General features: G+C 35.5%; 3 protein-coding genes across 3 annotated transcripts; 2 read left to right on the top strand and 1 right to left on the bottom strand.

The window, feature by feature from the left end:
- The first annotated feature begins 641 nt into the window (after positions 1-641).
- AGBE (1,4-alpha-glucan-branching enzyme) lies at positions 642-8086 on the top strand. Its single transcript, XM_076124028.1, has 14 exons — positions 642-935; positions 2268-2437; positions 2746-2963; positions 3325-3469; positions 3716-3806; positions 4132-4341; positions 4562-4633; positions 4882-5053; positions 5319-5528; positions 5995-6166; positions 6653-6837; positions 7168-7305; positions 7494-7607; positions 7811-8086. The coding sequence occupies exons 1-14, from the start codon at positions 823-825 to the stop codon at positions 7856-7858; spliced, it is 2058 nt and encodes a 685-aa protein (XP_075980143.1). The 5' UTR covers positions 642-822; the 3' UTR covers positions 7859-8086.
- Positions 8033-9987, bottom strand: LOC142979217 (glutathione S-transferase C-terminal domain-containing protein homolog). Its single transcript, XM_076124029.1, has one exon. It carries the CDS (start codon positions 9913-9915, stop codon positions 8095-8097), a length of 1821 nt encoding a protein of 606 aa, XP_075980144.1. The 5' UTR covers positions 9916-9987; the 3' UTR covers positions 8033-8094.
- A 279-nt stretch (positions 9988-10266) lies between these two features.
- LOC142979342 (guided entry of tail-anchored proteins factor 1) lies at positions 10267-11136 on the top strand. Its single transcript, XM_076124201.1, has 2 exons — positions 10267-10548; positions 10628-11136. The coding sequence occupies exons 1-2, from the start codon at positions 10462-10464 to the stop codon at positions 11048-11050; spliced, it is 510 nt and encodes a 169-aa protein (XP_075980316.1). The 5' UTR covers positions 10267-10461; the 3' UTR covers positions 11051-11136.
- The last annotated feature ends 336 nt before the right edge of the window (positions 11137-11472 follow it).

Genomic DNA, 11472 nt, shown 5'->3' on the forward strand with positions numbered 1-11472 from the left:
ACAAATACAGTTCCATAATAAACAGCTGCTCCATAACTTTTTACTGATTGCAGTATTAACAAATATATACTAGTACTACACAAAATATTCATAGAAACTTATGTCAGACAATAAAACAAAGACCAATTATTTACTGTACACTGTACAGAATACCTTGCAACAATCAATGTAATCAGCAGTGGTCATCCCACTGACTACCTACAACAAGATCAGACTTAATTAATCAATAAATACCTACTACTAGCTCTCTATCTGTTCTCCACTCAGATAACATAGAAACAAACAACTTAGGATCAAACCGGTTTATCTATCTAGTTATGTAAAGATATTTACTATGTTTTATAATAATACCTACATGATTCCTAGACAATAAATTAAAATATGTAGCTGTATGTTAAAAAACTAAGTATGCACAATGCATGGTAGAATATGCAGCTTGTTAGGTACTCTCTCTTATCGAAACTAGTGCTATTCTATCACTAACAACCCACGATCTTTACAATGCATAATAAAAATAGATGTAACAGAAAAAATGCGATAACAACTCGCATTATCACGGACACGCTGAATGCTTGTGACTGAATTATTAATACAAATGTTTTTTAAATACTCCTGACTGCTCCGTGGTCACATAAAAGTAAATAAATGTAACACGGGTAGTCGTGCCACGGATGACCCGAGTTTTATCTAAATTGTACCCGTCTGCAGTTCATAACATAATCAAATAGCTTTTATCATTTAAACTAGTGATATCATTTCGCGCGGTTGTGAGCGCGTGCGCACTTCGTACCGGTTTGACAAATCAACGGCTATATAGATATAATGGGAGGTAACTATTCCGCTATGGACCCGATGGAGGTTCCCGTGCCCGACATAGCGAATTTATTCGAAAGAGATGGTTATTTGAAGCCGTACGAACGCGAAATACGTCGCAGGTGAGTCCTAAGTGGTTTCTTTATTGTTTCCATTAAAGTTTCAGTGAAATTACAGACCAAAACAGTGTTTTTAAGTGTTATTTTGTTTCGATAGGTTAGTTCAGTCGTGTTTACGAATTGTTGTCAATCAAGCGAGGCAGCGCTTTGATGAAGTGCTTACAGCGTCTACTAGTATTTAAACGTGTCTGGATGTTTTAAGATGTTATTAAAAGGCAAAATAATGCCCCAATACATAGAATAATAACATTACAATAGAGTAGAAATCATGAAATTATGTATGTACAGAAATCGATATCTTTTGTAATTCAGCGCTGCATGCGCTAGAAATGTTCTGTGACGTTTCCAATGTCAAATCTAAGGTCAATCGAATTGATATCGGACTGAAGACGAACTTCAGAACAACTATTGTAACTGCATATTTATGTATGTACCTACTTAGTAATTATAAACATTAGTACGATTTATAGATAAACGCTTAGTATTACTGATATGTCATGTCTATAGTAAAAATACCTACATCGTTTAGCATTGATTAAGTCCCCTCTCACACGAACCACTTATATAGCCACTTACCCCACGCGAGCCACAGCTGATCGCGCTATTCTGGTTGTGCACGAGCTAAGATCGTGCTATAAAATTTTTCTATCGGATTTTAAAAGCTAAATTAATCCGGATTTCTTATCGGTTATCGCTCAGTAACCGTAGTTTTTTAAAAGTAGCACGTGTGTGGAAGGTTTTATAAGTTTTGTAAACATAAATGTAGGTAGTTAAAGAAACTAATAAATACCTATAATATGCTAAAGGCGTAAACAAGTAGGTACTATGAAGATGCAAATTGCCTAGAAATAGTACGTTTATTATGTAAAGAGCAAACTACTGCGCACATAATATGATAATATTATTACTATGTTGGCTCCCGTCTGTAGGTATTTGTTTCTTACACGTGAGCTATCGATAAACTAAATATTTATCTAAATTACTTAACCAGTATCTCATTATTTGGTTTTCAAACACAAATATTGCTAGGTTTAGTTTATTTTAAAGACGAAAAGATATAAAGCTATTTTTTGAAATACCTACTTAGGTAATTGGGTGAACTTTAGATGGGAACCAATATTTTTTAAATATTTTTATACGATATGGCTTTCGATTTTACCATAAATGAATCTGAAATTCGATCAAAAAAGTTAACTTAGTACATAGAATCGCGTATTTTTCCCATAGCGGTAGGCAGAGACCAAATAACTGTTACTAAACCTGCTAGGTACGATCCCTGCAAACTTCTTCTGCTTCAAACCAACTATATTTTTATCAAGAATTGTCTTATTTCAGATATGGCTGCTTCAAAGACCTCTGGGACAGGATTGAGTCGTGGGAGGGAGGGCTGGATGGGTTCACAAAGGGCTACAAATACTTCGGTCCTCAATACAACTCGGATGGATCCGTGATCTGGCGGGAATGGGCGCCCGGAGCTCATTCCCTACACTTACAGGGAGAATTTAGTAAGTGGAAATAGTCTAAAACGCTAAATTGTAAATTAGTGCCTTTCGCGAATAAAGTATGTTCGGAAGGACCGGGAATTTATAAGTTAAACTTACTGGCCCTTTATAACTGTAGTAAGTAAGTAGTATACCTAAAGTATGAAAACCAAAATATTTAAGAAAGGCTATAAGTATTTTATATTTACATTTCTAAAAATGAATAAGAGGAAAAATACACAGGCGCCCCCTATCTTTAGAAAACTAAGAATTATATTTATTTAACAAACAACTAAGAAGCTAATATTAAAATAATATATTTTTCATTACAGATGGCTGGAACTCAAAAAGTCATCCATTCAAGAAGATAGAATACGGTAAATGGGAGCTCACGATACCAGCGAACCCTGACGGCTCGTGCCCTCTGAAGCACCAGAGCAGAGTGCAGCTTATAGTCAACGACCACCTGTACAGAATATCACCCTGGGCTAGTTACGTCAAACCACACGAAGGATTCACTTACCAACACTTTATTTACAAACCTGATCAAGTAAGTTGGTTTATTTTGGCGTTATTTATATGGTTTTTATTGTGTCTCACTACTAGCCATTCAAACGAAGTATTAAGTTTTCCTTTTCTTCATACTCGCCTCTTAAGCCGCTTAAAATAATCTTTTAAAACATAATATAAAATAAAAACTTTATATGTCTTATCAATAGAGGGCACCACATTCACGTGGTCTCTTTCTTTTGACACTGTATATCTTTACTTCTGTTAAACTTAATATTAAATTCTAATGCTAAACTACATTCTTATAACTAACTATTTATGTTGTTGTAATTTAACTTAATGGTAAAGATATCTGAACAGCTTGAATATCTGGGTTAAACTGTTTTTTTTTCTCTTTTCAGCCTTATCAATTTAAGCAGAACAAAGTAGCCAGACCGAAGTCTCTGAGGATATATGAATGCCACGTCGGCATCGCCACCCCGGAAGGCAAGGTCGGCACTTACAACGAATTTAAGGACAATGTGCTACCTAGAATTAAGAACCAAGGTACGTGGAAATAAACATACTCTATTACTTTTAAAAATAGGCCGTTCTTTCTTGGTATCTTGGCTTTATCACCTTTGGCATCTTCAACTTAACAAAACATGGTACCTGAACCTTTGGAAGTACCTATTTCCAAAGGTTAAAGTTCAGGTTCAATGTACCTACATTTAAAATTTAATTCGATAATTTTATTAGTAACCTGTGATCCTTATATGGTGGGCCTCATAGTAATATTGTTTTTTTTTTCAGGTTACAACGCTATTCAACTTATGGCTATAATGGAACACGCATACTACGCATCATTTGGATACCAAGTCACAAGTTTCTTTGCAGCTAGCAGGTTAGTATCTATCTTCGCCCTGTCGAGAACAGTCGCTAAAATATTACTCTAGATAAAATTTGGCTTTCCCACTTCTGGATAAATATCACTTATTTTAATATCAGTTTCACATATTTACTTGAGCTACCAACAGTTGTGAAACGAGCCCTTATAGTGAGGCACAAAAATGAAAAAACCGGAAAATTTTCTCCAGAATGCATTTATTTCCACACAACTATAACCTAAAAAAATAGATACATATGGGCTCAAATGATTTTTACAGATGTTGTACATGTAATAAATTTATTCCTACAAATCTCTTTAACCACGTTTCTGTTTGCAACAGTCGCTACGGCACGCCATGCGAGCTGAAGCAGTTGATCGATCGCGCGCACGAACTCGGTCTATACGTGCTACTAGACGTGGTTCACTCGCACGCGTCCAAGAACACACTGGACGGACTGAACGAGTTCGACGGCACCAACTCCTGCTACTTCCACGACGGAGCGAGAGGCACGCACTCGCTGTGGGACAGTAGGCTGTTTAATTATTCAGAGTAAGTTGATTATTGTTTATTATTTAAAAAAAAACATCTTTGTTAAACGGTTACAGAAAATTTAAATGTTTACTGCATTTCTCCACTTCGTTTAGTATTTTGTAATTTTATTTTGTGGTTTGGGTATTTATGTGCCTGAATGTGCCGTTTCGATAACTTTGCGCGGCTGATTTTTCTTTTTGTTGAAATATGCATTCATTGTTTATCTGTGTTTTTTCAGGACAGAAGTTTTAAGGTTCCTGCTTTCAAATCTTAGATGGTATCAAGAAGAATATCGGTTCGATGGATTCAGGTAAGGATATCGCCAAAACTGATTTGTTTGTATGAACAAACACATAAACACCTACTTGATTCCAGAAAGGATCTCCAAAATCCCAGCCCAAAGTTTATAAAATAACGCTGCTTACGATTACGATTATTCTTATTACTTACACTCTTTATTATTCTAATTTGTCAATAAAAATAATATTCTCGCCAAAATCTATCTCACTTTCATGTACATATTTCACTTTTTAATTATTTCTTTTTGTCCTCCCCTAGGTTCGACGGCGTGACCTCAATGCTTTACCACAGTCACGGCATGGGCGAGGGTTTCTCCGGCCACTACGACGAGTACTACGGCCTGAACGTCGACACGGAAGCTCTGGTGTACCTCATGTTAGCTAACGAGATGACACACAAGATTGATAGCAGGGCTATCACTATTGCTGAGGTTTGTGTTTTAGTGCTTTTGTGAAGGTAAATGGCGACCACTAGTTGCGCCATTATAAATAGAAAATGCTATTAAATCGTCATAAAATGTCAGGCGCCTCCTGGTAGTTAGTTAATAACTTGAAAATTTTCAACGTAGGTTAAACTAAAACTAAAAGTACAAATACTATATTATATTTGATTTGATTCTTTATTTTAATCATACATTTCTATTATTTAAGATAACCAGCATTATAATTTGTTAACCATCAATTTCTACCTTTTAGGACGTATCCGGCATGCCCGCGTCCTGTCGTCCAATCCACGAGGGAGGTACCGGGTTCGACTACCGGCTAGGTATGGCGATCCCAGACATGTGGATCAAGCTGCTGAAGGAGGAACGAGATGAAGACTGGAAGATGGGTCACATTGTGCACACACTCACTAATAGAAGATGGATGGAGGGTACTGTCGCTTATGCTGAGAGTCACGACCAGGTAAGAAATCAAAGATGCTTTTGATAATTTCGTTTATTGACATCTTAAATTGTGATTACTGTTGGCGTAGGCAAGATTCACCGAGTTATATTGAGTTCATACTGTATGACAAGGCTTAGCCATATTTAAGAATAAAGATTACTTTTGAGAAAAGTCCATAAAAATTATTATGTTAAATATTTTTATTAGTGGTATTAAGTACCTGTATGTGGGTTTTAAAAGTTTGCTTACAGCCCTTACAGGCTACCATAACCACTTAACAAATGAATGCACATTATGTTTACTTTAACAAATTCAAAGTTTGCATTCCATACTCATATTTTTTATGGTCACTATATATTTACCTAAGTACATAAAGTCCATCCAAAACAAAACGGCATTTTCCATTCTGATGTCATACAAAATTTCTATAAAGACCAACAAAGCCTTAGTTTCGTACGCTTCTAATCTTTGCCATGTTTCCTAGGCGCTAGTGGGCGACAAAACCATAGCGTTCTGGCTGATGGACGCGGCGATGTACACGCACATGTCCACGCTGAGCGAGCCCAGCGCCGTGGTGGAGCGCGGCATGGCGCTGCACTGTATGATACGACTCATCACACACGCACTCGGCGGAGAGGCCTATCTTAACTTTATTGGTATGTATTTTTTTTAATCACAAATATGACATTTTTATGGAATCAGGCTGTATTGTTATAATACCTCAGCTTTGTCCCTTTCCTAATGCAAGAAATAAAACTGCTTTGAAGTGTAATCGTCATGCCAGCAATGGTTAATAGGTATGTGGCGGTATATATCTATGTATATCAAATACAATTGAAACATAATTACGCCCATATTTTGAGCTAATAAATTATTTAAATGGCCCACAACATAATTTTACTGGTTGAATTACTTGATTTTTTAGCATCATCATTATTCGTATTTTTGCATCTGCAGTGGTTCAGGTTTCATCTAAACAAAAGTATGTGTTGCACTTAGCTAGATGCAGTTATGAAAAAAATTTGCCATAGATCTATCAAGCATTATGTAATCTAATACTTATTTTCATACTGTAATTGCAGTACGGGCTCGCAAACATTTGTAAAACCAGCCTTATCACTCATGAACTCTTCATTCCCTAGGTAACGAGTTCGGTCACCCAGAATGGCTAGACTTCCCTCGCGCCGGCAACAACTCGTCGTACCACTACGCGCGGCGACAGTTCAACCTCGTTGATGATGATCTGCTCAAGTACAAATTCCTCAACCTCTTCGACAAAGATATGAACGATTTGGAGAGCAAATACGGATGGCTTAGTGCTAACCCGGTATGTTATTTTTTACGCTTTAATTGTTTAATTTTGAGGGTGCTGATTTTTATCGTCAACATTATTATTCGAATAATAACTGAGGTTTTAAGGATTCTCTAATATGCTAAATTAATTATTTGTCAGTACTGCTAAATTATCCGTCGAATAAATTTATAAAAAAAATTAAGCTGCAAAAATCCATGGATGGCGTAAGTGAGGCAAAAGGTTTTGTCACTGTCGTACTTACATATTGGAGCATTTTATCTAATTTCGTTAGATCCTTACTTTTAATTTCATAAACTAAAATGTTATGTGTACTATGTGCCAATAACTAGTGTATATTTCCAGGCGTACGTGTCATGTAAGCACGAAGGCGACAAGTTGATCGCGTTCGAGCGCGCCGGTCTTCTGTTCGTGTTCAACTTCCACCCGTACCAGAGTTTCACAGACTACAGGATTGGCGTAGACGTCGCTGGCAACTATAAAGTAAATATATCTTTCTGTACCCATAATACAAGAGACTTAACACACTTATTTATTGACAAATTACTACATTTTTTCAACAGAATAATTTTAAGGTAAAAATGTCTGACGGGGTGATGGTACATCGTATATTACCTGCATAAAACCTGCTGTAAATAATACCAAATAATAATGTCTTAATTTCTTCCCAGGCAATAATGTGTTCAGATAGCAAGAGGTATGGCGGGCACGGTCGAGTGGAACCCAATGGCGAGTTCCACGTCACGCAGGGTGTACCATGGGGAAATAGAAATGATTCTATTCAGGTAAATATATCAATTAAAAAAAATACCAGTCTTACGACCGAATAACATTAAATTTTAGTGTTGTTCAAAAGTATTTCTGTCTCTATGATACAGGTGACAAAGATAATATGATACTTATGAGTTGCCTAGAATCGAGGGATGATTTTACTTTCGGTTGTTATTCATATAGTGTTGAAACTTACAGTATTTTGCTCTGTTTTCAGGTGTACATCCCTTGCCGTACTGCCATTGTGTATGCTCGAATGAATTAGAATTAAGGAAGAGTAAAATTTTGATACTTTTACTTGCTAAAAGTATTACAAATAGTGCCAATGATATTGCTTTAACATTAGTTGAAGATTGTTCAACTAGTCTGAGCTGTGTGTTACGATAAAATTAAAAGATTATATTTTTGGGATGGTTAAAAAAATAAGTTATTGTAATAGTACAAATTCTATATTTTTTAAATTTGTTAGTATAATAAATGATCTGTTAAGAAATTTTGTTTTTATGTTGGTACCCCTACTAGTAAGTTATTTTTTGGTGTGCAAGTGAGAGGTTTTAGCCTGGAGAGAGTAACTTTGTAGCCGAATTCTTCTGCTAATCGAGCCCTGTCTGAATCAATGACAGCCATGCATCTTGCGCCTCGGACAGCTAATGGATGTTCCTCATGAGTTTGATCAGCTGCATGTCCAATACACAAATACTGTTCTATAGGTACACTGCCAAATCTATTACTTCTTGGGTAGACCAGTCTATCAGTGGCATGTAGAGACCCATAGCAGCAGGGGCACAACACAAACTTTGCATTAGCCCTCAAGCATTGTTCTAAGACCAGATCACTAGCTATGCCACAGGCATGAAGTGCAACACCCACATCAAACTTTCCTACATAGAAGTCCAGATTACATTGGAAGAAATAAACATTTTTCAAGCCCATTTCATGTACTCTCAACCTAGCTCTGTGTAGTGATTGTTCTTTGTTTTCTAGCAATATTACAGTGCATTTTGGAAGTAAGTGGGCTAGTAGAATCCCCAAATGACCACTGCCACTGCAGAAATCTACTATTAAGTCTCCCTCTTTAGCTATTTCCATGACAGCTAAAGCTAAGTTCTCTAACTGTTGAGATTTCCTCATCACTCTTTCATCAGGTAGATGTCCTGCAGTTGGATTAGCCCCATCAGGAATATCATTCCAGTTAAATGCTGATTCAAACTCATTTTTATCAACATTGAGTTCCATTTGTTCAGTTATAGAGCTTAGAGCATTTTCTATATCATCCTCTTTAGTAAATAACCTCTTTTTAGGATTATGCCTTTTTGGATCACATTTGTAGAGGCTCACATCTTCAGTTGCAGGAACTATGACATTGTCTGTGGTCAATATTTTAACATCCAGTTTGTTCAAAGACTCTATTAATATTTGTACTTCAGCTATTGATATGATGTTTTTATACCATTTATAAGTCAATGGTAATAATGATTCAAATTTAGTTTCTCCAAATGATTGAATTATTATGTGGTATGATGGTAACAGGACAAGATCAGCCAATGTTAAGAATGGGCCCTCAGCAAACTGGTGATTGATGTTCAAATCTTCTATTTTAGTTGAACTATCAATTTCCAATTCTTTATTTTTATTTGACTTCCATTTTCTTGTCTTTGGCACTCTTGAGTTACTGTCATGCTTTTGTCTTTTATGTTCAGAAGAATCAACATTATCTTCATTCTTTGTTTCAGATTTAACACTTTCCTTTTTAATCTCTCTGGCAATTTTGTACACATTATGAACTCTCACTGGCTTTTTCAAATGATTTTCGAATCGCACCAAATTCTTAGGCACTTCCTTCAAATCAGTACTCTCTAGAATCGCTTTCACAGTTTTTATTATGTCAACTTCACAGAATTTTGTCCATATTGATACCTCATTAGGAGCCTGAAGGCAGCTTTTACGGAAACCAAGTAACCCTTCTTCGTGTTCATGTGAATTTGGCGCCGCAGCTTTATATTTACAGATATGTCTGGCCACTGCACAGAGTCCGGTTATAATCGTATCTTCAAACATTACGACTGGGTAAATACATGATGCCACTTGCCATGGCACCTCTTCAGCATTCAGAAATTGCAGATTTTCATTATTTAAGTTCACTACTGTTGATTCTTTGTCATCGTATAACTTAGAAGTTACTAGCTTCAAACTTACAAGTTCTGGCGTACAGTATTTGTATATACAGTAAGTTATAAGAGATTCCAGCGGAATTTTCACTTCGTTCCCCTGTTGATACTGATCATAGCCTGAATAAGCTTCCAGAAACACAACGTTAACCATTTTTATTAGATATTCTAAAACAATAACTAACCCTAATCTTTAATATATCAACATGTGTTTTGATGGTTTATTTTCCCGTGTTTACAGATAACAGCTGTGACAAACTGACAGTTAACAACCAAAAGTACTGTATACACGCTACAGCTCTATGGCACATAAAACACTATTTCTTTTTTATATTTTCGAGACTATTGATTCATCAAGTGTTTCCCGGCAACTACCCTTTATTCCTTAATTTTATATAAAAATAACTATTAACTTGAGGTTTAGATTCGGCCTGTAAATCTTAATATCTAGATTTCCTATCCTACGTATAGGTACTCACATAGCTTGCATGTGTCAACGTCATTTGTTGTCACCTAGATGTCATCGTGATTGTTACGGGAAAATAAAATATTGTTTACAAAAGTGTATTTTAATTAATTCTAGGCTCCAGATAAATATTAATTTGTGTTAATTACAACTGGAATAGACAACTGTGTGTGTTTCTTTATAAATTGTGTTTTATGTTAATTACCGACCACTTAGAATTATTATCGGTGAACAATGTTAGAGGTTATAAATGGATTTCTTTTGGTTTATTTCATTATTCTATGTTCACTTAGTGCACTAGTTCCGTATTTGGTAAAACCAGTAAGTATACAACAAACAGAATAGTTTTCTCCATCAGTTATAGTGTATCTTGTCTTTATATATCTTGTTTTTGTCTTAGATCGCAGCATGTTTTGCCAGGCCATCCAACGAAGAACGCTCAGTATGGGCCGAAATTATGAAATTGAAGGCTGAACAGAAATCAATATCGATGAAGGATGAGTTTGCCGCGTACTCGAAACTTCAGCGAAAGATAAACAAACTGGAGAATCAGTTGAAAGATGGTTCGCAGTCTAGAATTAGCAAGAGTCTAGCTGTGAAAAGTACCATCCAAATTGTTCTGCAAGCCGTTGTTGCGTTTATGACTGTTATCTCTGTTATATGGTTTAGGCGGGAACCAATAGTGGCTTTGAAAGGAGATCTGTTTCCTCTTGCAACAATGCTTAGGTACCCAAGTGATATGCCAAATGCAATTTCTACACACGTTTGGGTTGTGATATCAAATATTTCAATTAGAACTCTTTTGAAACCTATTACCTCATAATGTAATGATAAATTAATTTATTTATGATGTATTTATTTATTTGGCTTTATAATGTTGGAATAAAGGAATTTTTCATTGTTTGGAAATTGTGTTGTTATTGACTTACAAAAACATTATATTCAAATAGGTACCTTTTATTGGTTAAAGTTGTTTCTCAACTTATATCCTTGAATGTATAATTGTAATTTTCATTCTGTAGGTATTTGAATAAAAATGGGTAGGTCACCTATTGTTTTCATTTATTATTTTACAAAACATTCTCATTGTTTTTTTATATTCAACCAAAAATCTGCCTTATTTACATCATTGTAGAGATAATTTACTTTGTCTACTATAGTAGATTCAGCTTTATTCAAATTTCTATCAAATTCAGGTGTTAGTAAAAATTCTGTCAAGTTTTGTTAATAAATCAGGGTTTAAAC

This window comes from Anticarsia gemmatalis, chromosome 16 (assembly GCF_050436995.1).
Source record: "Anticarsia gemmatalis isolate Benzon Research Colony breed Stoneville strain chromosome 16, ilAntGemm2 primary, whole genome shotgun sequence".
Taxonomy (NCBI): Eukaryota; Metazoa; Arthropoda; class Insecta; order Lepidoptera; family Erebidae; genus Anticarsia; species Anticarsia gemmatalis.